Raw genomic sequence first — 26,278 nt, forward strand, 5'->3', positions numbered from 1 at the left:
TAGATTTATTGCGGTTTCCTGACATCTATTGCTCAAAAAAATTTTTCTTATAATATTGACAATGTTCTGTTCTCGTAATATGTAACCGATATTGTCTTTGTATAGATACGCTAGGAAGATGCGTCCTACAGTTATGAACGCTTGAAGTCATCGTTAGCTGGTAACTTCGAAAGAAACACACTACCATCACATTACAACTTCTGAATAAGGCTACGGGAGTACTCGTATATATTTGCGTTGTGCAATGTTGGTACTACTTTATTTTCCGTTTGCACCAACTTACTCCTATACCTACCTAATTCTCTCTACCTAATTCTCATAGTTATTATGGGCAATCGGCATTCATCTATTTATGGGGTGCAGGTCCAACTAGGTCTCACTTTTAATAAAATTGTATAGACAGTACAGTCAGTACTACACCCCATAAACTTACTTTAGGCTTAAAATTATTTGGTTATAAAAATAATAATGAGATAATTTCTCAATAAATATTCCTCATTCGTATTAATTTATTACAATTAATTTTTAATTGAATAAAATATTATCTCAGTCGACAAGTTATTAAAATACTTTTATAAAATAAACAGATAATTTAGCTGGATGGAGCTGGTGTGGAGGTCGGACACGGAGATGACCGAAGAAGGGACACGGCTGAAATTGTAAAAGAAAGTATTAGTTAATTCATTATTTAGTTTATGATGTAATAATTATTTATTAATAAGTTTATTTGTTTAAAAGTACTCAAACAGACAATAAAGAATTCAGTAAATTTACTGGAAAATTAAGGTCTCTTTCATTTCTTGTACACCTACTTAGTCACAAAATAATTATGAGTAAGTATTGGATACAAATAGCGGGTGGAAGATGCGAACTGTCATGGCACCCTCAATCAAAACAAAGAAATATTTTACTTTTCTCTGGGTTTTAAATGATTCTCTTGTAAAATCTTCTCATACGTTTAATTTTTTCATAACCAAAAGAGATCGTAGAACTGAATATTTGATATACATTTCAACATGATACCTCTACGAGTTCCTTTACGAGGACTACTTAGACTGAATAGAGTTCATAAAGAATTACAGTTTCCGCAAGTAGTTATATTTTACAGCTTAACAAGTATTATACATTCCATTGGTTTGTCCAGATATTTTCCTTGTAAATTTCAAGCATATATTTAGTATTGAGTATCTACTCGATAACTGCTTTGTTTATGATGTGATGTCATGCGGTCGTGCCATAGACTACTGCTATTACTTGCAATGGTTTTTTAGGACTGTTATGTTACGATGAAAATATATAAATAATAACTTCGGTTATGTATTCACAATTTATCTATAGAAAATGAATTTGTTACTTAATAAAATACATATTTTTTGAATTTATAGTGTAGGTAAATATTTTATCGTCTTTATCAGTTCCGTTCAGTTTTTTTTATACTAACAAGCAGTCAAATAGGCCTTCTGATGGGAACCCAGATTTCTTTAGCCACAGTCCCCTGTACTGTAAATACACTGGTTGCCTCTCTCACCCATCAAACCGGATCACGACAATGCGACTCCTGCTGTTTGGTGGCTGAAATAGATGAGAGTGAGTTACCCATGCCGACGACCTGCCTACTTTTTAATAGTAAATTAAATACTTACAGACACCACAAGCCTGTGCACACCCCAGTCTTCCAGGGTTTGTGTACGTGACGTTGTCAGTGCCACATACCGGGTTGTACTCCGGAGTCACGGGACAGTTCCGTAGACACTCCGCGTTCGAAGATCCCCTGGAAATCATGAGAAAACTCATTGAAGTTATTGATTACTAGCGGCCAGTCCCAGCTTCGCTTCCGTGGGAATTTCGAAAAAATACTACCCTATTATACATGACATTTTTCGGTTTTGGGACACTGGTGCAATTAAGCCAAATCACAATTACTGATTGATGCGAATTAATTTGTATGTGTATAAGTTTTGACATCTTCAAAAATATGTTACCCATTTCCATTAGGCGCCTGAGTTGTCGATGCTGTTGTAGGTAGTTGGTTTTGGTTCTGGTTTTGCCAAGGGAATTGTCCCTGGCCACCATTCTGGTTCTGGTTTTGCCACGGAGATTGTCCCTGATTTTGATTTTGGTTTTGCCAAGGTCGTCCGCCATTTTGATTTTGCCATGGAAATTGTGCACCACCGTTTTGATTCTGATTTTGCCATGAGGATTGACCTCCTCCGTTTTGATTTTGCCACGGCAACTGGTTTTGGTTCTGCCACGGTCGTCGATTCTCAAACCCGTACCTGTCATCTAGACCATCTTCGTTGTTATCTGATTGTCTTTTGTGCCTAAACGCCTTTCCATAGGCGCTGCTGGCTACTACCACTGAAAACATTAAGGATAAAACGTTTACAAAGATATTTTGTATATATGAATCTATTTTGAATGATTTGCATTTTGACAGTAACAATGAGGAGGTATTCGCAAAAAAATAATGTCATCAGGTTTAGCGCTTCACCTCACTTAACCGGTTTGCGCAGTTGGTCAACTCATGTTGTAGGTACAATACAAATGCATTTACACATTTGTTTATTTACTGAAGCACTAAGTAAATAAATTTTCACTCGATAATTACAACACTACGATATAACAAATATTTAATAACGTCATTAGGAATACACGTAATCACGCAAGTGTTGAACGGGAATCCCTATTCCCTCAGTGGTTTGTTTTGTTTGTCAGAACAACTGTCTTGGCCTCGGGTCAAGATTCAAAGATACGAAGATATACTTAAATTGTAAAAATGTAATAATGATAATGTTTAAAATGTTATGAACAACCAATGGCATTAAAATTTGATGCTTTTAATTTCCTACCAAGTACTGTACTGCGTATATTTTGAATTATGTTGTCGGTTTATTCATTCTTATTTCATTAATAAAAACAATGATTACTAATCTATCCCAAAAATTTTAAAGCAACTGCAAAAATCCCTTTAAATCCGCATAACCGACATCGTTACTACAAGTAAATTTATTATATTTAAATTTATTATATATATATTTTATTAAATTAATATTAAATAATTATCAAAACAGTACTCACCGACTAGAAAAACTACGAATGTTGATTTCATTGTTTACTAATTATAACTTAAAAATACATAAATAAATGTGAACACGGTGCGGTCTGTCTGTCGACTGGCTTGGTTCCTCTGCGTTTTTGCTTTATAGACACTATTTACGTGTCTTTTATCTCATTTCGTCTCAAGCGACGCGCGTAGGGTTGTGTTTGTAATAAAATGAGAAATTCCCAAGTTTTAAACAGCTCGAATTCAAACTGGTCTCTCAGAAGACAATATGCAATAAAAATATTTAGTTGTCTCATCTTAGCGTTTTCCCTGTTGCTTAAACTATTTATTCAAAAGATGCGAACGCAACCCTAACAGTGCTTATATATTTAAGTGCATTGGATTTTCCTGAATATAGCGCGAATTAATTAATCAGTAATTCCGCTTATTCCTTCTTAAACTCCACTAATGGCCAGCAAACTCTCTCTCTAAAGTGTACCAACTTGTTTTGGGAATGGATGAGTAGGTAGTTTAGTTCTTTTATTTACATTTAGAATTACAATACTTAGTTGATATCTCGTGTACTCAAAAATAAGCCAACAATTTTATCAGCTTCAATTTACAACGGTGCTAGCTTTTGCTTGCAACTTTGTACGTGCGTAAAAATACCGTTCTCCATTACCATTTTCAGTTTCGTTTCCGTTTGGAAATTTAGGAAAATCCTCTTTTAATGATCCCCTGCCTACATACTTACCAAGGAACCTACCTACATACTTACCCAAGTTTTCTAAGTATACTGTTGATTGATATACCTACTCTGTAATACGGTAGCGTCTAATCATTACTAGTAGCATCGTAGTTCCTTACGAAAATATGACTCACAAAGTATGACGTGTACTATTATAAAATGACGTATAACTATTGACGTTTAAAAAATAATAACGTGTTTAGTAAACCCATCTATCAACAAGGTCATCTACATTATTTAGTATTCGAGTGCCAACGATCAAGAACAATTAGATCTCAGACCTGAACGAGATCTGATGTCGTCGTCCTCAACCAACGGGTTTGTATGTAATTATGTAAAGTTGATGAGTCATACATAGACACACATACTGTCAGATCACAGATTATTATATATAAGTAAGTATACGATTATAAGAGAGCATATCCGTAGATAGTGTGAAGTGCAAAAGAATAACTAGGAAAACGAATTCTGAGCTCCGACGATGGCGATCCTTAAGACCTATTGAGCTATCAAATTAAAACGCGCAAAATATTCACTCCCAGATAATCTTGATGACATAAATAGGGTAATAATACTTATAGTCTTGACAACTTGAATACAAATCTTCCACCAGTGTTGGTCCACTGTATACCCAAAATGAAAAAACTAAAGTCGACCCTTAGATCCTCGATCTTCTTAGAGAGCTTATTTTTAATTTGCTTTTGCTTATAATTTAAATTTACTTACTCTTTACTTTATGAAAAGAACATTAATGGCATGCGAGCTGTACGATTCCTGGATAACAATTATACCATCCTCTATTCCAGGGCATAATCCATCTCAGAATCAGGTTTTAGAATGTTTGTATATATTGTATGTGTAGACATATGTACATACTTATACGTGTATGTGTGCTTTCCTTGTTACTGCCTGCGCATTTGAGCATGGCAAATAGAGACATTCCGATACTTTGCCTGTCGTATATCCAGTACTTTTGGTTTCCATTAAATATGACCCACAGAAATGATAAATACGCACGCATTTGAAACCAATCATTTTTAATGCACTTATAATATAAATGTACTAGCGAATGCCTACGGCTCCGCACGTTCACTGTTTCTGACCTTCTTATTCTCAACCTAAAAATCATTTATTTCATTGCTCCATTTTGGCGTGAACATTAAATAAATTAAATTTTATAAACCTATCTATTATAACTTTAATAGAACTATAAAACTATATAACAAACTTCATCTAAACCGAAACAAAGTTTAAGATAATACTAATAAGTATTAAACAAAAAATTTACTTATTTCCGGCTTCCAATGAACACGGTGCCTGGCTGTGATACTGCACATCTGAAATTAAACGTTAGGTAAGTATTTTATTAATTACTAGTATTGTCTGTACGTTTTGCACACCCATATTAGGTAATATGGGTAGGTATGCAAAATGGTATATAACCTATTGTGAGAGCACAATGTGGGTGTCACCACTGTGGGGCAAACGCTTAGTAAATGCTCCTGTACAATAATCTATCTTTATTTTATGAAGTGACATCTTATATAGTGAAATAATCTGTGGCGTTGCCTTGATTTGCGCTGAGAAGTAGACAAAACGTTATCGTTATATAATATCTATTTACTTATCACTTTCGGTTAATAGGGCTGCTCCATAAGGGTCGACGCAGTATTATCTTCCTTAGAAGCTAAATAATAATTATATTTCTGGTAACTAAGATCGATACAAATTAACAAACAAACATGTCGTCGCTCTTAATAAATCACATTGAATAAATAAAAATTAAATCTGATTACATCAATTAAAGACACCCTTTTTATTTATGCATAAATAATCAAGTCGATTCATCGTAATACTTTAACGTTACTTATCCTAATTAACGTTATTATATTAGTCGACCGTTTCTTCTCATATTTGTTTATATTATTATTGAAATAATGTGTGCGAAATAAGTGCACATGAGCTGAGCAATTTATTTTTGTGCAAAACTAGCAGCCCGTCCCGGCTTCGCTCGAATGAAACCATAACATATCTCTGGAATCACTCTACCTATCAAAAAAGGGGCGGATCTTTGTACTGTTTTCACCAATAGATAATGTGATTACTGAAGAAGGTTTAGGCGGTTTTATCCGAGCGAGAGAGTTATCCATCAAAATTCGTGGCGTAATTTTAAAAATCTAAGCATACATAGGGACAGACAGACAGCGGGAAGCGATTTTGTTTTACACTATGTAGTGGAGAAAGAAAAATACTAACCCCTTCCACAAGACTGGGCGCACGCCAGTTCCCCTCCGTTCCAATACTTCTTGCCGTCAGTCCCACATACGGGATTATATTCATGAGTGCGAGGACATTCACGAATACATTTGTCCATTTCATTTCTGAAAAAAAAAACAGGACTACAATCAGTAATTTCAAAAGAAATGCGCACAATAAAAGCTCACTCAGATACCGACTTCCAGTACCTGAACATTTTTTTATTAGTTTTTTGTCTGTATAGGTGAAATGTATTTGCCCGGGCTTCGAAACGGCTTATCTGATTTTCACGAGATTTTCACATTAAGACTTAGGAAGTTATGAAGCAAAATAAAGGATAGGTTTTATCTCGGAAATTCTTTTCCATTTGGCTGAAATGAGGGCGCAAATTTGTATTAAACTCCGTCATTTTAAATGTGAGACATATTACATTTTAAAATGTTCTTATTGGTTTGTTAAAATAATCCCATCAAACACAACCCGTCAAAATCAGTTTTCAATGAAGCTGTTTGATTCTCTATAAAAAGTATTAATGAATTTTCTATACTATAAAGCTAAGCCAAAGATTCCAGACTGCGATTTCTTTATAAATATAATTAGATTTTATGTGACTGACCGTTGAAATTCTTTAAGCATCATTTTTAAAAGCTAAAAATATTATTTTCATATCGAAAGCAATACGAGCAAAGTCGTGTGTTTATCAATTATTGACGATTGTTTAATTTTGAGATGGGTTGTATTGTATCAATGTTTACTTACTTTAGTACCTAATATAAAAACATTTAAAATACTAACTCTTCTAGTACATTTTCCGGCTGGTTAGAATCAGTCTGCGCCGATATAATGCTATACAATGCTGTAACAAAATTATATTACAGATGTACCTAATAAATAAATAAAAATATTTTCAACCAATACAAGCATGAGTTAATGCATTTTTAAAATTTACTTACCAATAAACACGACCAAAAATTTAAACATTTTAAAGAAAATTTATCAAAACCTCTATCTAACCTAACTCGATTTACCAGTTGTTATAAAAATAAACTGAAAAACTGTAGCTAAACAATATATATACCATTTGTACATTTAAAACCAATAAAACTGAAAAAATATTACAACTAGTGATGCAATAGGAAAAAACATGTGTCAATTTTCCACCTATTTAACGCTTTTCTACGTGACGTAAACAATCCTTCCTACTAAATATATAAATGCAAAAGTTTATGAGGATGTATGTGTGTATTTGTTAATCTTTCATCCAAAATCTACTGAACGGATAGTTGTGAAATTTATTACTCGTTTAGAATATAACCTGGAATAACACATTACTTTATATCCCGGAATTCCCACGGGAGCAAAGCCCAGGGACGCAGCTACTAAGTACATACGTGAAAGGTTTCTTATTTTTATTAGATAGATGTTTATATCGAAAAAAATTATGGATACTACATATGAAAGAGACATGCTGAGCGGAGGTAGTTTTGCTTGCATGTTTTGTGTGTGTTGTAATTATAATTTCAATTAATAATGTAACCAAATAAACTTTTTCTTCCTTTATTTCAAATATGATTCGCTCTTATCTACACTGATATTATAAAGAGGAAGTGTTTGTAGGTTTATGTGCAGAGGGAAGCTAAGCTGCTTCCTTAGGAATTTCGAAATAAAAAGTACCCTACATTTTATTCCAGGTTATAGTACGGGTAGAAACCAGTGTACCAAATTTCATAACAATCGGTACAGTAGATTTAAAGAGTAAAAAACGTATATCCAAATACATATATACACATATACATCCTCAAAAACTTTCCCATTTATGATATAAGTAGGATATTTGACTTCAACGCTCAACGAATGATGCTAAGCTTCAGGAAGACATGATTTTATTTGGCATCGGATAGAACAGCTTGGAAGGAGTTCGAGGTGGGCTTTGCCTTAGCAGTGGGACGAAATGCGTGTTTATTATTTAAAATGCAATATTCAATATATGTAAATAAAAGTACTTAGTAGTTATGTAACAATTTAACATAATATTTTTGTCAAACCTCACAGTATCGATAACCGACAATTATCTCTTTTCGGTTCACATAAATAAAACATTACTGGATTATAAAAGAAATTGACAAAAAAGTTGATATGTGATATTTTAAACATTGATAACCCTAAAGAGAAAAGTTTTCCTGTATGTTTGTATAATAGAAGTCCACTTAGGTACAAAGTCAAATAGTCATCTCGCTAAAATCTATATGTTCTTGTTTCAAATACCCGGATGTCTGTTAATAAACTGCGATAAACTCAAAAACTACGGCACGGATTTTCAAGCGGTTTTCACCAAAATATAGTGTGATACCGCAGGAAGATTTAGGTGTATACTTTATTATATTTTAACAACACAAAACAATACTTTTCAATACATAGCCATTGATCCATATAAGTAACGTCTACGAAAGGTGAGTAGCAAAAGCAGAGGAGTAAGGAATAAGAATCATTATTCCTGTGGCAGAAGGTCTAAAATTAACGCTACGACAATCTACCATAGCGTGCTTGTCTACAATTTTATAACTATTACTTATTATTTTGGAGTAATTACTAAAACCAAGTTTTCGCCATTTTGTAATTGCATTATGCTATGTCCATAGTCTATTTGTGGCTTTATTCATTGCTATTCACAGATTTCTAATTATATTAACTAGGCCGATGACCCTCGATAATTTTCAAAGCGTAATTAGTTTCATTACTCCTGAGTTGAAAGTAGGTACAGACATGATTTTCATACAAAATGTAACCCCCCTTATATAGATAGTCGTTTGGGGGTTGATTTTTGAAAAAAAAGTAACATGGCGTTTTAGCCATAAAAGCGGAACAGACAGACAGCCTTACGCATTTATTTAGTATGAAAAGTATGGATTAGGTACATTATATCAGAAAAAAAAGATAATTCCATTTACTTAAACTTCCTTTGATCTTGGTTAGCAACTGTGTTGGCTTGGCAACAAATTGCCGAAGATAAGAAACTATGAAAGACAAAAAGAGAGGCCATTATCCAGTAAAGGGCACTTTAGCAGGCAATAAAAAATGTTACGTTTACACATTGATTTTTTACAACTATAAGAAATCTATTGTGTACGGAATAAGAACAAAATAGGTTCAGAAAATATTTAATTCAGATATTGATTATATAATGTTTTATTATATAGCCATTTGTAATAATACTAGTTATTACCAGTTACATGATAGGATATCGTTCATGATAAGCATCATGAAATAAACAACTATGTATGTAGCGTAAACCGGAAAAAATATTTTAAAGGCAATTCCCATTCCTCAGTATCTTAGACCGACTTTAAATTCTGAAAAGACGACAATTATTCTTTTCTCTGCCTACTTGACCATTTTTGTATAGAAAATATAAACGATTGCATTTGTGGAACACCTCAGATGCAATTCACACAAGCGCAAATATAAATACATTTGCAATTTCATTTACAATCAGGGTATAATCTGAAAGACGCGACGTCATGCCCCAATTTTTACAACAAAGTCACAAAAATTAAAAATCTGTATAAAATATCTGTGAAGCGAAAGAATACCCGCTCTCATTTGAAAGTCGCTGCTGTTATCACCAGCGTCCTCCGGCCGAGGCAGAGGTTATCACTTGCCACCACCACACTAGCCCCCCCTCCCTCTCCCTGGAGCACGCTCCAAGCGCTAATAATGCACCAGTAAATCGATAAGCACAATACAATTAACATCAATTACTTACATTATTAAAATTAAAAAATAGATTTGATTCGCCCGCCCGACAAGGAACAGATTTTAAAAAGTTTTCCATAGCGAAACAGACTATAAAAACTGTAGTGAGTGGATCTTTATTTTAGTGAATAAGTTTTCCATCTGGACTCAATTATTTGGAAATGTTAAGCGGGAAGATACTTTTGTGCGCTGTTTTAGTAGCTGGTAAGAACTTACAATATTACTAGAATGTTTTGCGGTATTGTTAGAATGAATAAGTCCAAAACAGAAAAAAATACAACCATGAAAAGTATGATTATATATATGATGATGAAATACAATATCATATGAAAAATAAAGGTTGTGTACCCACACCATAGTATAATAATAATAAATTAAAATCGCAATTTTCAGTACAACTTTGAGAACAGAGGAAAATCATTTGAGAAAGTTAACTCTGAAAACCAAACAAAATATGTTTTACTTAATACTAATTGCATTGCAGACTGCAGGCTTGGTAAAAGCTAATTAATCTTTCCTTCGATTTGATAAAGATTTTCCCAACAAAGGAGTGGAGACAACTGACATCTTACATAACGTTCCTTCTTCATCTCTTAATAAAACCAAAACCAACTTACGGTTAGTTTATCCTTGTTACGTTTTGTGTTTTTGTGTTTTCTTCAGTCTAGTTATGTTCTTAAATTGGTTAAACTTAATTAATTGTAACTTATTTAAGGGCAATTGACCTAACCTATTAATAATAAAAATCTAAATATATATATAGATCGTATTAAAAATCTTCTTCCAGGAAGATTTTAAAAAGGAAAACAATAGTAAAAGAACAGCAAAACTTCAGAACCTCATACACGTCATGACCAACTGTATAATCAAGATATCTTCCGTCTTCAGAGAAGTAGAAAACAAAGACGGCAAGACAGGCCAAGAGTCCAGCTACAAAATATAACAGCTACAAAACTGTAGCGTTGATGTTACTCATTGTTATGCCGGCTCCACACTGTCGTCTAACAGTTTGTCAAACTTAGGTGGATTCGGTATATCTACAGTTTTTCATTGTGGTAAATAAGCTCACTCATCGCGCAGCGAATTGCCGTCGCGAATGCGTGAACATTGCGTATAGTACTAACTACGCAATGTTCACGCATTCGCGACGGCATGTGTCTGAGTTCGGCGACAGTAAATATTTTTTGCTTCGATTTCTGATCAGATTTCCAACCATAGGTTTTTTATGTTATTTGTTCTTCTCTTTGTTTCTCACAACATTTTCCTTCGATTCATTTCCACATGTGTTCGTTTACATTAGTAATAGTGCACGCTTCATTCACAAGTTGTACTCCATGTACAACTTTATCCCATTTGCGTGTTCCTGGTTGCAATGACAGCTATGTCAGAGTAAAAAACCTAAATTTTGAATATTCGTGATTTTCTTATTTGACGTCATTTCTCTTTGAGAATACCACGAGCAACTTATGTACGCTCGATATGTTACAGTCCAGCACATTAGACCGTTTGGCGTCTTGATCTGTGGGTTATCATCACACGCCCACTGCTACTGTATTTATAGCGGTGAGTAATCGATCATACGGACAGACACCACGACGACGTTTCACTGAAGTTTCTCGATTGGCCCTTTCTAAAGAATTTGAATATATCAGGGCTATGACAGGAGTGGGCCTAGTTCTGGTTTTAGTCCAATTTGTGTCCTTATCTTCGATCTTGATGAACCTTATTTTGGGAGGTTTTTATCAACTTTGGAATCAAGCATCGAAGACTTTGTTTTGCCACCCCACATAAGTAGAACAATAATATATTACGACAAACACCAAACAATTGACAACTGAAATGAAAGAGACAATAAAATCTCCCCCACAGCATAAATTGTTGTTACCTTATCACAAAATTAATTTTAAATGAATGATTGTTAAAAATTACACAACATATTAAAGCGTGGGAATAATGGAAACATCATACATCCTGATATGAATCAGGGGATGTGCGTTGATTTGTTTCTTCTGGAAACGAGGCCGAATGACGCATTGGATGATAAAAATCGAATATAGTATTTTACAAATATGCCACTGCGCAGATCATAAGTCATAAGTCAGAATGATACATCTAGTTCATTTTGAACAGATTTAGCGCGCACAGAGCTGCTAATGGACCATGGAATTTGCAATTATAAAAGCCAGAGAGAAGTGAGATATACACGTTTTATCTTCCCATACCATAAATAAGTAAATATTATATGAATTATATCACACAAATTTAGTTAATTATCCCCAAAGTAAATTCGAGAGTTGTGTTATGTGTTGATACTAACTCAACGATACCATTTAGATTTATCCAAGACCCAAGTCAATCTGAAAAAGATGATCAATAAATTCGATCGAACCTAGGATGGATCTCCAGTGTAGCAGTCCACAGACCACACGGTACCACTCTGATTGTAGTTTTATTGTGACTATTTGTAACATAGGCAGTAATGGACTATGTATGCGTTTAGATAATTACTTGTACTATTTATTTGTTGCGGGTTCTGTTTACGATTCAGGGATTATCCGAATACGTTATGAACATAAATTATGACAGATCCGCGTTGGTAACGGATAAAGAGCAAAGTAAATAATTCTACGTCAATATATAGGTACGAGTATATATAAAATATCATTAGTTAGTTCTAATTATATTATTTTTATTAAGGAATATGGCCATACATTATCATAACTGTGAAATTCATCATCATATCGAGTGTCTAACACTGGTGTCAGATTATATTCAAGTCGCCTAAAAGCATCTGACATGACTTTTAAGACTACTTACCGCCTATATTCGATAAGCTTTTGTGATACAAATATAGAATAAAAAGACGCAGCTCGTAATTACTGCAACTCCTTAAAAACATTCCGACAGCGAGCGAGGCTAGTCCTGCTGTGGTCAGCTTTAATAATTGTTCCTTAATAACTAGTGTTAGAAAATTAAAGAAAGAACCCTATGTCCTTCTCCATATTCATTAAGTAGATAGAGCTTGAAGATGTTGAATTAGAATATTAGTTAGGATTAGGATAAGAACACCGACGTACTCGTACATATATGAATGTTATCGTGTGGACTCACAGACGGACACACCTTCCTTTATCAACCACGTGTTACGTTACTTTTTTAAAGATTACAAGTATTACCACTTTGAACACGATCATTTCAGCTAATACTTTCAATACTGCAGCCATAGCATGCTAAACTGGCTCGTCTTTACAAATTGCAGTGCAAGCATGTGTAATATAATTCATATAATATTAACTTATTTATGGTGTGGGAAGATATATATAACGTGTATATCTCACTTCTATCTGGCTTCTATAATTGCAAATTCCATGGTCCATTAGCAGCTCTGTGCGCGCCAAATCTGTTCAAAATGAACCAGATGTATCATTCTGACTTATGACCTATGATCTGCGCAGTGGCATATTTGTAAAATACTATATTCGATTTTTATCATCCAATGCGTCATTCGGCCTCGTTTCCAGAAGAAACAAATCAACGCACATCCCCTGATTCATATCAGGATGTATGATGTTTCCATTATTCCCACGCTTTAATATGTTGTGTAATTTTTAACAATCATTCATTTAATATTAGTTTTGTGATAAGGTAACAACAGTTTATGCTAAACTATGCTAAACTGGCTCGTCTTTACAAATTGCAGTGCAAGCATAAAGCAATTTCTGAAATTATTTCTTACCCCGGACACAACTAGTTGTGCCATAGGGAAGTATTTTTTTCATTATTCCGATGCTGTGGAAATTTCGAGAAAGCCGGCTACCACTATCACTGAACTTAGATGCCGACGCGAATTTTATTTATCGCAATGAAAAACTAGCTATATATGCCAAATTTACCGATAGTGTATAGCCGCCATCAGAAGTGGGTTGATTGATTGATTGATTATGATACTGTTATACATTGCCCTCTATTTAGTTGCAGTGAAAATTAAAAAACATAATAATTTCGGCTTTTCTCCGCTTTCTAGTATCTTTTATAGTTGCATAACGTCGTTGCACTTATTTACAAACTAAATGAAGATACCATTGCAAATGCGTAATAAGGATGAGATCACAGGAAAATTTTAGGAAAATAAATAATACTGATTAGATTATGAGGGGTCGCATACGATGTCACACAATAATCTTGCTCGTCAAAACAATAATGGAATAAAACGAGAAACAATTAAGCTACGTTTATGTCCTCATTAATTATCTTCGGGCATTTTATCGGTGAAAGTGTCAGTAGTATAAATCTGCGCTTTTGTTTTATCCGAGTGGCATTTGCGATAGACATTTTACTCTAATGAAGTGTGAAAGTTTAAGTTAGTTTTTATTTGTTTTATTATTTATGAGATATTTATGATAATAAATATAATCTCCAGTAGTTTTACAATGAATACAATAAAATATTAACTAAACAATCACTTCTAATTTCATAAAACCGAATTTTACTGCTAAGTGTCTAGCAATAACCTTAAGAAAATCTGTTTTCTCCACTATTATTTTTTTATCACAATAAAAAGTTTAAAAAAAGATAAACTATTTTAAACATTTTCTTTTAAACTAACCGTTTATTGTGCCTTCTGCCTATCAATTTGACCCACTCGTATCACATATGGCTCACCTACCGGTACGGTATCAAATAACACTGAAGCAAAACTATAATCAAAACTTATCGTTGTTAAAAATAATTAGGTTACATAAAATTAAAGTATTGCTAATTAAGTATTTAAAAGGAAATGGAACATTATAACCGCTTAACTCGCACTGGCATAACTATATACACCGTAAGGGAGCCCCCTTACGGCTATGATAACGATGACCAAGAAAATAGGTCAATCACACGGTAATCATCAGCTTTTCAATTTCGCAACTCTTTACTCTCAAAGTTCAACTTAATGGGGTAGACAGACCAGAGAGTACTGACTTCGTACATTGGTCGTCTCCATGGGTACCTCACTGTCATCTATTTCAGCCGTCAAGTAGCTAATGTTTACATTGTTGTGTTCTGATTCCGATGACAGGCAGTGTAACTACAGTGTAATGTGGTAAAAAACCCCAAGACACAAAGTCTGCAACACGCGTGTGACACCCCTAGTTTTGCTGGTGTTAGTTGAAAGACCTGTCTGCCTGTTTGCCCGCTTAGTAGTACATAAAAAATAAACAAAAGTATTAATTTTTCAGCTTTGCGCCAGTCGCAGTCAGCCAGCCTGCCCCCGCTGATCCCGTTCCAGGTCGGCGACGACAATGAGATCCGCGCTCCGGAGATCAGGATCCCCGTGGAGCTGATGAGGGCGCGGGTGCGCGAGGGGGTGCCGCTCCCCCTCTGCGCGGGTAGATGCCTCTCGCCCCCGACCGGACCTGTCTGCGCGTTTGATGCCGCGGGCACTGCCAGGACATTCGCAACTCTCTGCGATCTGGAGGCTACATCGTGTCGCGAAAGCACGTGTAAGTACCTTATTTTACCAGTAGGTAGTGTAGCGGTGAGGTCCAACTAATATTTAAACTACATCTACACAAAATTTAAATTAATGTAAAAGCTAGGCTCAAACCGAGATTTTTGTAAAATAATTGTTTTTTTATTTCTTACAGATTACGCAATCACAAGTCTGGGTGAATGCTGACTGCCAAGAAATGATTCTAAATTTTCAAAACTTTATTAACAAATAGGTTTTCTCCTGAATAAATCCTATAGAAGCAATTTTGTACAAAACCGCCTAATTGCCCAAGGCAACACAACCACGTGACTTCAGACTTACTTTATTGTATTAATGAAATTATGTTTTTAAAAATTATTGAGAAATCTTACCCTATGTAAGTACTTTAGCTAAAGCAATTATATAAAATAATAAAATTATGAAAATACTATTTAAGTACCTATAAACTATAAATCACAATGGTGTGAATACAAGTTTTTATTTAGATTTCAATGATTTGGTAAAAAAGTTCCTAAATTCCAAACTTCTTTTCAACATGATTTGAACAGTGTGAGATTTTTATTTTAGTTTTTTTTTTTATATAAACATAAGCGGGACTTATATGAAATTTTTGAAAAATCCTTTACTTTCATCATTATAGCGAACAAGAATTGCCGAAAATTGAACAAAGGTCGTTGCGGTAAGGCAGCGCGAAGATTCTATTGAAATTCAAGTCCTGTAAATAATATAAACAAATTATTGTAATTTTTGACATAAAAGTGAAACAATATAAGGTTGTTCCCACAAATGAAGATTCAAAATGCCATAAACTCGTCGTACCAACAGGTTTCGGGCAGGAGAACCTCCGGTGTTACGGTGAAAAGAGGAAGAGTTAATAGTATGTTAAGATAAAAAAAATGGTACCACTTTTAACGCTAATGTAACGCCAAAAACCCTTTATTTAAGTTTAATCTTAAGATTTAATTTTATTTATTGTACAAAGTACGAATATCTTATAAAGCTAATGGTATTGCTTCTTGTTGTCAATATAAAGGACAATATAGCTTAATAAACGTCTTTAAAATATATGCAATTTTAATTATGTATTTTAATAATTAAATCCCTAATTTCAGACTTGTAGGTTTTTTTTGTACTTACTTGAAGCGGTGGTGGTGTAATGGTTAAGACTGCCTGTGGATCGAAACGTCCCAGGTTTGAATCCTAATCATGCCACATGAGTTTTATACAAATCTGACTCGTTTAGTTTTTTTTGCTTCTGGTGAAGAAGAACATCGTGAGGAAACCTGAACATTGGTTGATTACTAACTTGTGTGTGAAAAAGGAAGAAGAAGGCTTCCAAAATCTTGAACTTGAAAATGCGTAAACTCTTGCTAAAAATACTAAATGCTGGTATAGTTATTAGAGGTTAGAGGTATTCATGCTTATGGGAATATAACTACGAGCATAATAAGTTTTGAAGTCATAGATCAGCAAAAAAGAAAAAAACCTGAGGGATTGAGCTTCGAATTTTTGTTCTCTTCTTTTCTATTTAAATTTTGTACCAATGTTTGAGAGGGAAAGTGCATGCGTGTAGCATACGCACAATGGCGTGCACATACAAATGTAATGCACATGTGCATTACATTTGTGTGTGCACGCCATTACAATTCATATACAAACATAACAATTCATTGACAAATCTTACAGTCACTGCTTAGATTATGGCACTATTATAGCCTTACCTTCTCCATTCCAGCAATAGTTAGGTACTTGATGTTCCAAGTAATTACTTATTTTATCTCTGTCCCACAATATGCATTGTCATTATTGTACCTCTACTACAATAACAAACAAAGGGTGTGTAATTTATCGCAGTAGTAACTCTTATCAATATATAAATATTATTCACAAATTAGTAAAAAGAAAAAAATAGATCATCGATATATTACACGGACTTTGATTTTGAATTTAGGTTTTATGTATATAAGTATATATAGGTATATAGGATTAAATAAAGTAATAATTATATTCTAATTAAAGTTTACTTGGTCTGGTCCCATAATTTGCAATGAGGACAACTGTAGGTAAATGCTAAGTCTCATTACTACCCTAAATGGTTAGTTATATGGTTGAGGGTAGTTGTCAAATATCCATACACACGATCATTCACTACAGTCTAGATTTCCACATGATATTTTTCAAAAGCAGTTGGTTGGTACTGGGTCTATGGAAACTGCCAAATATTTTAATAGGAGATAAATGTAAATAAATGTATCGTATTTTCTTTCAGACCTAAGTGTGCTGATTTATAATAAAAAAAAACATAATAGCGCTCATTATTTCATTACAAAATATAATAATTAAATGCAATCAAAGGCAATAAGTATCATTATATTTTAATCACAGCGTCTTTGAAAAGTGGAAAAATATTATAAAAAGCAATAGACAACAATAGCTAATACGTAACAAAAACATTTTAAATAATATTAAATTTATATGATAATCATACAATTTGTTATTTCAGTAGGTTAATTAAGGACATAATGAATCCCGAAAAAGCTAAACAAAATATATGATACTTAAAGGACTTGATTTAAGAAAGACGAATGCCATCAGAGCCCGCGCACTGGCCGCTGCTGATCTTGTGGAGAGCTGAAAATAATTAAGTAAATACAATACAAAATATTATTATTGCCCATAAAAATAACAATACAATAGAGTATATGTTACGCCTAAACCCCGAAGTGCTAGTTTAGCTGTTATATACCTACCTAATACCTAGGTTTAGCTGTTATCATCCCTGCTAAACCTGGTGTCCAAAACAGTAGAAAATTCATAGCTAAAGAAGTGAACATTTGGTTTTGGTTTTTACAAGATAACATCTCTATCATAAAATAAACCACAAGTAAACAAAACGGGAAACACATCACAATAAATGAAATCAGGACCTGAACGGAAACCCAGGCCCAGATATCATAACTAATGAAACTGGAAAAATAACAGATTGAACTGCTACCTACGATATCTTGGTTAGCCTTTGGCCTCTGGACTGTTTAAAAAAAAAATAGTTTTAGGCCATTAGAGTTTTGATGTGATCTTCTTCTGACATTTTATTTGCCGACTTGGTTGGCACCAACCACGCACTAACCGACGATAAAGTCAGTAAATAAAATAAGTCAGCAAGGTCACATAAAAATCTACAAAACTTATTTTGGGTCATACACGAAATAAGCGGTCGTTCTCACTAGTAATTCATTTCGAATTGAATTAAAGAGACTCCTAAATGTGTTTATCGCTTCTACGTTTTTTGCCACAAAACGCGCGGATGCACAAAAACAGATGGAACAAAATTAACACATCTGAATCAGTGAGTGTCCGGCTGTGTCCGGTTGTAACAAAGGAACCCTGAGTTGCGTCATGGCTGTCACGCTAGGTGCCTTCGCACAAATATTTTATAACTAAATCAGTTTGTGCGGAGTCACTGGTTTTCTATGAACTGATTCAGCCATTTACCTCACCATGGCTTTCATTATGCGTTTCAATTTCTAATTCATTTTTACATATTGTACCTACTCAACCGACAGAAATAAATAATCTCGGTCTCGCCTTTCTAAAACGTATGCTTTGAGGTGCGTACCTATTTCCGATGTCGTCAACGCTCTGACATTTAAAAATCAAAGACAATACCACGTGAAGAAGTAAAATTTAGAAAACTGACCGTGGGCTTCAACACTGATAAGGAAGAAACCAAGAATGCGCTCAGATAGAGAGAGAAGTTGAAATATACTTACAGTCCTTATGTTCGCAGTTGTGGTTGTGCAGCACACACTCGCTGCCAAAAGACTTGGGCTTCTCCCCCTGCTTGCCCGCGCAGATCGGGTCCACTTTCACATTCGAGCAGTCCTGCATGCAGGCCTTCTTGCGGGCGAACTCGGCCTTCGCCTTCGCGATGTCAGACTTCTCGGGGCGACAGGACACCGCCACGATCAGCACGGCTGGAATATGGGGAAAAATTAATGTGAAATGTAATTTCGGTGGGAAATCCGTACTATATTATAAATGCGAAAGTCTGTCTGTCTGTCTGTTCCGTTTTCACGGCTAAACCGCTTAACCGATTTTTATAAACTTTTGTATACACGTAGTTAAATACCCCCGTTCAAATATATAAATTAATATTCAAATATCAACTCTTAATAAGGTGAAAGTCAGAGAAATTCCGCGGACAAAAGCTTGTTTACCTACTATAAGTTGTGTTTGCACCCTACCTTTTGAGAAGTAACTCGGTTAATATGTGTGCAAACATTCAGACAGAAAGAAAGACGGTTAATGATCCTAAATAACATTTTGACATCTACATGCCCAATAAAGAAAAGTCATTTATTTTTTTCCATGAAAATGTAGACGAGACATTGATCTTGCCTATATATAATACACAGATATAGGTACAGTTATATATAGGTACAGTTTTATATGTAAGATTATCGTTTTACACAGAGAGTCTGTTATTCTCTTGTGGTTATGTCTCTGGATCACTGGACAAGTTTAATCGGATTATGTCTCGTAAACAGTTTACCGCTCATCATACAATAAAACCTGCGGAGATAAGTGTCAAACCCACACAGTGGCCTTATCAAAGGACATTAAGGCATAAGGCGGTAAGAGGTAATCACAGGAAGAGCGAGTCATTTACAGACAACGTCACATCATTTGTTTGAAATAACGTTATTGCGCATATTAATATAGGAAAAAAGTACAGTCATTATCATACATCGAATAAAAATATACCAGATTCATATCAAGTTTACAGGAACCTAAACCGTTAAATAAATAGGTACATACTTAATCCAACGTCAAACCTAGGATATACATATTGCTAATTTATCAGAATGTACCGTTAAAACTCGTTTAAGTGTACCGTACACCTCTGTTGCTTGATCACTAAAAGATTTTTATTTCTGAGCTGAATTAAAAAATTCCTCGATTAAGACCATGTTTATGGTCCGTGGTAAATGGGGTAGGCAAGACAGACCTACATACGACGGTCAGACTGTTTTTGTTCTTATGCCGACCCACAAGGTCGTCGAACAGTTTGTTAAACTTGGCGGATTCGGTATACATTGCTGGTTTTTCATTGTGGTAAATAAAAGCACTCACACTAACTACGCAATGTTCATACATTCGCGTCGGAATGTGTCTGGGTTCGGCGACAATGTGGAGCTGGCATTAAACTCAAATTCTCAACAAATATGCCTTATACATTTAAAAATATAAAAAAACTTCATGTTTGGGAGTTTTGGAATGCTGTTCAAATTGGTTTTTCCAAAATCATGAAGTATGACATTTTTGCATATTCCTATTTTCCTTGTTGTCAATAGAATATATTTATAAAAAAATAATGATGTATTATCGCAATTATTTACCAACAAACAAAGCTTGAACGTAACAAGGTGATTCATCTCATATTTATCCTGTTTACCGCAATGCTTCTCATAAGGTCAATAATAAGAAAATGTCATACTATATACATATATATGTATGTCATAGGATGCCATGATTACGTAACAATTAAAATACAAAAATATAGGACTTACCAAACAAAAACAGAGTCGCCTTCATTTTTTCCTGTTATTACACTGCGCACGCGCAACCAAATGCAGACTGGTCGCGAAGTATTAGCCAGTGGACCTCTTATACGATGGAGGGGAGATCAGAGGATGGGCCAGCCAGATAGAACTCGTATTTTTTTGCGACTGCTAATACTGCGATCCTGTATACATGTAACACTTCAGGTGTCAGGCGCTAAGGAAAAATTTAGGTATTCAGTATAATGCTTATTTATACACATATAATTTTATCTGTAGGTCGCAGTTGTTCAGTTAGGTCATCTAGTTATCCAAGATGCCCATATCTACATGTAAGTTTTGATTTAAAATTATAAATTTATAAATAAATAAATAGATTTAAAATACTACTACTTACTTAGGTATTTTTCGAATGCCAGCCACTTTTAATCAATTTTTCGCTGAAATTAATCGAGATTAATTTGATCGAGATCAATTTCTATGGTTTTTACGATTTGTGTGTGCACCGCCTACCTAGGTAGGTATTTATTTGTTTTAACAATTAGTAAAATTAAAAAGACAACCAAGGATTCTTTTTATGTTATCCCTATTATAGAAACACTCCATTTCCTACAGTGGATATCATATGAACCTTGTCTGCTAGCTGCTAGCCAACAACAGTCTTACCAATGAGGGTTGACGTGAGGCAGGATAAACCGCTGGACCGAATTTAGATAAAATTGGTACTTACGCGTATAATTAAAAATATAAGTACGCAGTTATAAATATTTGGTTGTTTATGTCCCACTGCTGGGCAATAGCCTCCCCCAACTTCTTCCACGCTATAACCTTATAACATAGGCTACTTTTTTCAAATATCAACCCCTAAAATGGTATAATGGGGGGTGAAAGTTTCATCAAAAATCATTTGGAGAGGCCGACCAAAGTCGACTTAATTGACTAGCACACAAAAATATTGGTCCTAGAAATTATGACGCATTAATGCCATAATCACACAAAAAATATTATTACGCTGTCATAAATAACTTTTCTACGCTGACGCGGTAAAAAGCTAGTCAAAAATAAATTTGGCATAGCGAGGGCGCCACTTTATTGTTAATCATTTTTAGTAAAAGCGACATCTATTATCAAGTAGCGAAATTATTTCATATAAATTATTCGGTACATTCGTTTTATTCAATGTTGTGATCGTAGTAAAACTAGGCTAGATGGCGTTGAATTATAAAAAATTAGAGCTATGCCCTGACGGAACTTCAACATGCTGCGTCGACGCAAGGGAGCGCAACGTAGCAATGGGGCATGGCTCGTATTGGGATTTCTTTCCTCTCTTTTGATTGTAGGAAACCTAATTTATGTTAATTGATTAAATAAAAATGTCTGATCAACTTTATTACTTGCATAACGTTATCTCTTGAATCAGTTCTCTTGGAAATGCTATTAATCAACTTTCAAGGCTTTTTCTCACCCAATCATCTATCCATCCAAGATATTATTTAGTGTGGAGCATTTTGACAGTTAAAAGAGACCAAAATTGATCTGATCAGACCAGGATCCCAAATCAAAGTTTTGTTCCAAATAGGTTTTTGAAATTAATGTAAAGGGAAATTAATTAAAACGACAAATAATATAAACATCTTTTTTTATTCCAACTTATAACCATACATAATATACACAGTACAAAAAAAACTTGCTTTCATCTAATACAGCGATAAGGACAAAATGAAATTGTCACATATTTTAACTATCATTTGTAACATACTAACCAAATTGAGAAATCTAATATAGGAAAACTTATCTACACGCTGTGTTTAATGTACAATGCTTCGAGCGAATACGATTTACTCAATACAATAACTTAAAGGTATACACTTCTTAATATATACTCGATGGAATTCGAATTAAAAATTTACACAATACATACATATCACTATAACTACTTTAAGCTGTAAATAACCAGAAGAGTTTATTTGTATCAATTAAGGAACATAAAACATATCCACATCTCAACGATATCACCATAATCAGACTAATTTACATTGCACATACTCCGATCGCGATTATCGGACTAAATCACATTTCGAGTACATTTACACACATAACTGGTACACAATCCACTCGGACGCTTAAAAATGGCATCTTATACACGAAACGGCGCACAGCGCGTATCACACTCGCTCCCAATCTTACGTTAAATGCGAAACTTAGCGAATAATGTTACGTCGAGGTTGAGATCAAATGCGGGAGGCGGGCGGGGGCTCTACTCGGCCTCGGCGAGCGCTTCCTCGAGACAGCAGAGAGAGTCCTTCACCGCGTGGTACACGATGTTCTTGATCTGCAGCTTGTCCTCCTTGTTGGAGTGCTGGCGCGACAGCCGCCGGAACTGCTGCGCCAGCTCGAAGCAGCGCGACACGTTCTCCGGCGACACGAAGTCCTCCGCCACCTTGATGCAGTCCAGCAGGTTGCGGACCTGATGCGGCGCGCCCGCGGGCACGAACACGGCGTCGCCCGGGCACTGCAGGATGGCGTAGCCCTCCACGCCGTACTCGCGGTACAGGCGCTCGCGCAGCGCCGCGTCCAGGTACCAGGTCTGGTCGTGCACGGGGTCGTGCTGCGCGCGCGGGCGCGCGCCGCGCTCCAGCTCCGCGCGCACCAGCAGGTCGCGGATCTTGTCGGCGTCGCGCGCCGCGTAGATGTGCCACAGCGCGGCGGGCGGACGCAGGCGCGCGCGCCGCCGCGACAGCACGTCCACGCCCGCATCCTCGGCCGCGCGCGCAGCCTCGCGCGCGCGCTCGGGCGCGTCGCTGGGCGCGCTGGCGTGCACCATCACGTTGACGGCGTCGCTCACGTCCAGGTGCAGGTTGGTGGTCCCGCCGGCGCCGCCGTACGCGGTGTACATTTTGGGGCCGAGGTCCGGCCGGACGAAGCATTCGGGCAGCCGCGCGGCCAGGTTGAGCTTCCCGTTGCGGGACGTGTACTCGCCGAGCGGCAGCGCGCGCATGAGATCCTCGAAGCGCGCGGGCATCAGCTCGGCGAAGTCCTCGCCGGGCGGCCAGTCCTTGAGCTTGAGCACCATGGGCGCGCCGCGCTCGTCGCGCAGACGCTGCGCCGCCAGCTGGAAGCCGTCCCAGAACTTGCGCGCGGGCTGGTTGGGCACCACGAGCCCGGACGCGCAGTTCACCAAGTCCACTCTCGTGTCGCCGAAGTCTCGCGAGAAGCTCTCGGGGCTCCAGAGGTCTTTATCTAAGATACTTGAAACGTCGGAGACTAGAACTGGTTGACCGCGTTTCCACTGGTCCTGTAACGATAACAATTTTAAATGTTGAAAACTACCACTGTTAAAACTCGTCATGAAGGTTCAATTAAAAACACCTTTGATAACATCATAAAATGTGCATTTACCTGGAATGGTTTATAATTTCCAGGATGAACGGGATCAGTGAGATGTAACAGCTTGCCGTCACACAGCCAGGCGTGAGGCACGTCGGGATACAACAGCTTGGATTCAGTCAGCGTCATGATCCTCACAGGCAAGTCATCTCGCCCACTTCTATCATACCGCTTCATGACGTTGGACAAGGCAAACGGTTTCACTTCTCCGTCCTCATCTTTCTTCTCATCAACGACGCTCGAGATGACGTCACTCAAAAAGTCATTCCTGCTCTTCTTTTGCTTCTTCTTAGGTTGCGTCTCGCCTCCTTCTGGAGCCGGTCTTATCAACAATTCCCTTAAAGTAGAGAATGATCCGCCTTCTTCTGAATCAGAGGAGCTGGAGTCAGATTTATCTTCTTTAGTTTCAGTCTTCATCGGGACGTCTGTGAGCCAGCTAACCACCGAACTAGCAGTCTTGCCGTTCTCAGATTTCACGGGAGATGACCCATTGGTGGAAACATTTTCTTCTTTGACATCCTCTTTCTTGATGTTCTGAAAATAATGTTATTGGTTAAAGATACAAACAAAATAAAAATAAATATGTTGTCTGATTGAAATTAATACAATACATACAAAAACAAAAGACAATTATTAACAATAAAAATAAAATGAAATTAAGAACAGAGAGACAGATACCTTCTGCAGCACTTTCTGCAGCAGATCCCTGGCGCGGGCTTTGAGCGCGGGGTCGGGCGTAGGGCTGTGGCCACACTTGCAGGCGGCAAGCGACCACGCGCCGCGCGCGGCGTGCGCACGCTCGGCCGCGGCGGCCAGCGCGCCGCCCGCCGCGATCTGCGTCAGCAGCAGGCGTCGCGCCGGGTGCGCGCCGCCCGCCGTGCACGTCAGCCAACTGCACACGTTTTCACATGATATCACAACGTCAAGAAAAGTGTTGTACTTTTAAAACGAAAAGCTTCTTTCATAACCAATTACGAAAAGAAAATAAATTTGTTTTCGTAGTTTAGGTGCGGCGCGCCTACGTAAGCACAATAAACAATTTTTTTTTAATCTATACTAATATTATAAAGGGAAAATACTTTTATTTTTGTAACTTGTATTATACTTAGTTATAATCCGTTATGCCCTTGATTCGTTACTGACTAACAGTGACATACCATAGTGTGTAACAATAAACGTGACCGAAGTCGGTTTTGTCATATTTTTTACCGAATTACAATGCAATTAACATGGCCAATTACAAAACAAATTCGAACAATAGATTAAAAGAAAACTGTAAGTAAGCCAAACACAATAAACTTTGTTCTGACCCAGTTCTTAAATTAGACTTTTAATTGGATCCACGCAAATTAGGCCTGACCAATTTAGAATTCGAATTACATAATTTTAAAACATTCAAACACCATTAACGTAGAATAATCAATAAAGAGGTCAATTTATATTGGTTTAGAAAACAACAGATAACTCACCCAAAGGAGTCTCTCTCGCCATTGGCTGTAGCGTTGTTGGTGTTATTCGTCTCGCTCGTAGCATTGGCCGATTCACCGGACGTCCGCGACTGTAAATAACCACAGATTAGCAATTAATATTCAATACGCATACGACCAACTATTTAGTTAATTTATGTGCATCATATTTGCATTCGGTAACAATGAAATAACAGCTGTCGTCTAGAATAAATATTTAAATTAGCAATTTCCTCATTCTCATATGAAATAAGTCTTGAATAATCATTAATTTTTACGACTCTGAGAATGTTTAAACTTTGATGTTAAGATTTAAATAATGTATATTAATAATATCGGAAGTTTCCGTTCTAATATTATAATTATTCAAAGAGTTCTGACTTCGAACTTCTTACCGTCAATCAGTGACGTGAAATAGTACACCTATAGTGTTCGATCATTAACCATTTTATTGTCCCTTGATACTAGCATGACACGGGGGTTCTTGTGCTGGTTAAACCATCGAGACGAATATCTCGAGTATGTTTAAAGCACGACCTATAAACTATTACTAGATGACTGTAAGAGATCCCTACATGGGCTAAGTTT

General features: G+C 36.2%; 4 protein-coding genes across 6 annotated transcripts in view; 1 reads left to right on the forward strand and 3 right to left on the reverse strand.

The window, feature by feature from the left end:
• Positions 1–489: 489 nt before the first annotated feature.
• LOC128671817 (uncharacterized) lies at positions 490–3,237 on the reverse strand. Of its 2 annotated transcripts, none has more exons than XM_053748591.1 (4): positions 3,079–3,237; positions 2,277–2,358; positions 1,644–1,771; positions 490–651 (listed from the first exon to the last, which is right to left on the reverse strand). In XM_053748591.1, exons 1-4 carry the CDS (start codon positions 3,107–3,109, stop codon positions 593–595), a joined length of 300 nt encoding a protein of 99 aa, XP_053604566.1. In that variant the 5' UTR covers positions 3,110–3,237; the 3' UTR covers positions 490–592. The 2 variants fall into 2 exon arrangements, with proteins under 2 accessions (XP_053604566.1, XP_053604565.1); XM_053748590.1 differs by having other exon boundaries at positions 1,983–2,358; positions 3,079–3,236.
• Positions 3,238–9,753: 6,516 nt separating this feature from the next.
• LOC128671819 (uncharacterized) lies at positions 9,754–16,341 on the forward strand. Of its 2 annotated transcripts, none has more exons than XM_053748592.2 (3): positions 9,754–10,004; positions 15,023–15,286; positions 15,431–16,341. In XM_053748592.2, the coding sequence occupies exons 1-3, from the start codon at positions 9,962–9,964 to the stop codon at positions 15,460–15,462; spliced, it is 339 nt and encodes a 112-aa protein (XP_053604567.1). In that variant the 5' UTR covers positions 9,754–9,961; the 3' UTR covers positions 15,463–16,341. The 2 variants fall into 2 exon arrangements, with proteins under 2 accessions (XP_053604567.1, XP_053604568.1); XM_053748593.2 differs by lacking the exon at positions 9,754–10,004 and adding an exon at positions 14,020–14,160.
• LOC128671820 (uncharacterized protein) lies at positions 15,874–21,008 on the reverse strand. Its single transcript, XM_053748594.2, has 3 exons — positions 20,847–21,008; positions 19,047–19,250; positions 15,874–17,907 (listed from the first exon to the last, which is right to left on the reverse strand). Exons 1-3 carry the CDS (start codon positions 20,869–20,871, stop codon positions 17,849–17,851), a joined length of 288 nt encoding a protein of 95 aa, XP_053604569.1. The 5' UTR covers positions 20,872–21,008; the 3' UTR covers positions 15,874–17,848.
• A 1,451-nt stretch (positions 21,009–22,459) lies between these two features.
• Positions 22,460–26,278, reverse strand: part of LOC128672133 (lysine-specific demethylase 3A-B-like) — a 149,468-nt gene continuing 145,649 nt past the window's right edge. The window contains exons 14-17 of the mRNA XM_053749074.1: positions 25,694–25,782; positions 24,903–25,116; positions 24,237–24,758; positions 22,460–24,132 (exon numbers count right to left, since the gene is read on the reverse strand). Of these exons, the coding sequence (XP_053605049.1) occupies positions 23,095–24,132; positions 24,237–24,758; positions 24,903–25,116; positions 25,694–25,782 (1,863 nt within the window). The 3' untranslated portion in view covers positions 22,460–23,094. The remainder of the gene's footprint in view (positions 24,133–24,236; positions 24,759–24,902; positions 25,117–25,693; positions 25,783–26,278) is intronic.

This window comes from Plodia interpunctella, chromosome 8, assembly GCF_027563975.2.
Source record: "Plodia interpunctella isolate USDA-ARS_2022_Savannah chromosome 8, ilPloInte3.2, whole genome shotgun sequence".
In the NCBI taxonomy this organism is placed as follows: domain Eukaryota; kingdom Metazoa; phylum Arthropoda; class Insecta; order Lepidoptera; family Pyralidae; genus Plodia; species Plodia interpunctella.

What these genes read in the sequence shown, in the direction of transcription:
- LOC128671817 (XM_053748590.1), bottom strand. Translation starts at nt 3,109, where the DNA reads ATGAAATCAACATTCGTAGTTTTTCTAGTCG. An exon ending in ATTCGTAGTTTTTCTAGTCG is followed by an intron (nt 2,359 to 3,078) that starts GTGAGTACTGTT and finishes TAATGTTTTCAG; the next exon opens with TGGTAGTAGCCAGCAGCGCC. An exon ending in CAGGCGCCTAATGGAAATGG is followed by an intron (nt 1,772 to 1,982) that starts GTAACATATTTT and finishes CATGATTTCCAG; the next exon opens with GGGATCTTCGAACGCGGAGT.
- LOC128671819 (XM_053748592.2), top strand. Translation starts at nt 9,962, where the DNA reads ATGTTAAGCGGGAAGATACTTTTGTGCGCTGTTTTAGTAGCTG. An exon ending in GTGCGCTGTTTTAGTAGCTG is followed by an intron (nt 10,005 to 15,022) that starts GTAAGAACTTAC and finishes TTAATTTTTCAG; the next exon opens with CTTTGCGCCAGTCGCAGTCA. An exon ending in ATCGTGTCGCGAAAGCACGT is followed by an intron (nt 15,287 to 15,430) that starts GTAAGTACCTTA and finishes TATTTCTTACAG; the next exon opens with ATTACGCAATCACAAGTCTG.
- LOC128671820 (XM_053748594.2), bottom strand. Translation starts at nt 20,871, where the DNA reads ATGAAGGCGACTCTGTTTTTGTTTG. An exon ending in GGCGACTCTGTTTTTGTTTG is followed by an intron (nt 19,251 to 20,846) that starts GTAAGTCCTATA and finishes CCCATATTCCAG; the next exon opens with CCGTGCTGATCGTGGCGGTG. An exon ending in CAACTGCGAACATAAGGACT is followed by an intron (nt 17,908 to 19,046) that starts GTAAGTATATTT and finishes AATTATTTTCAG; the next exon opens with CTCTCCACAAGATCAGCAGC.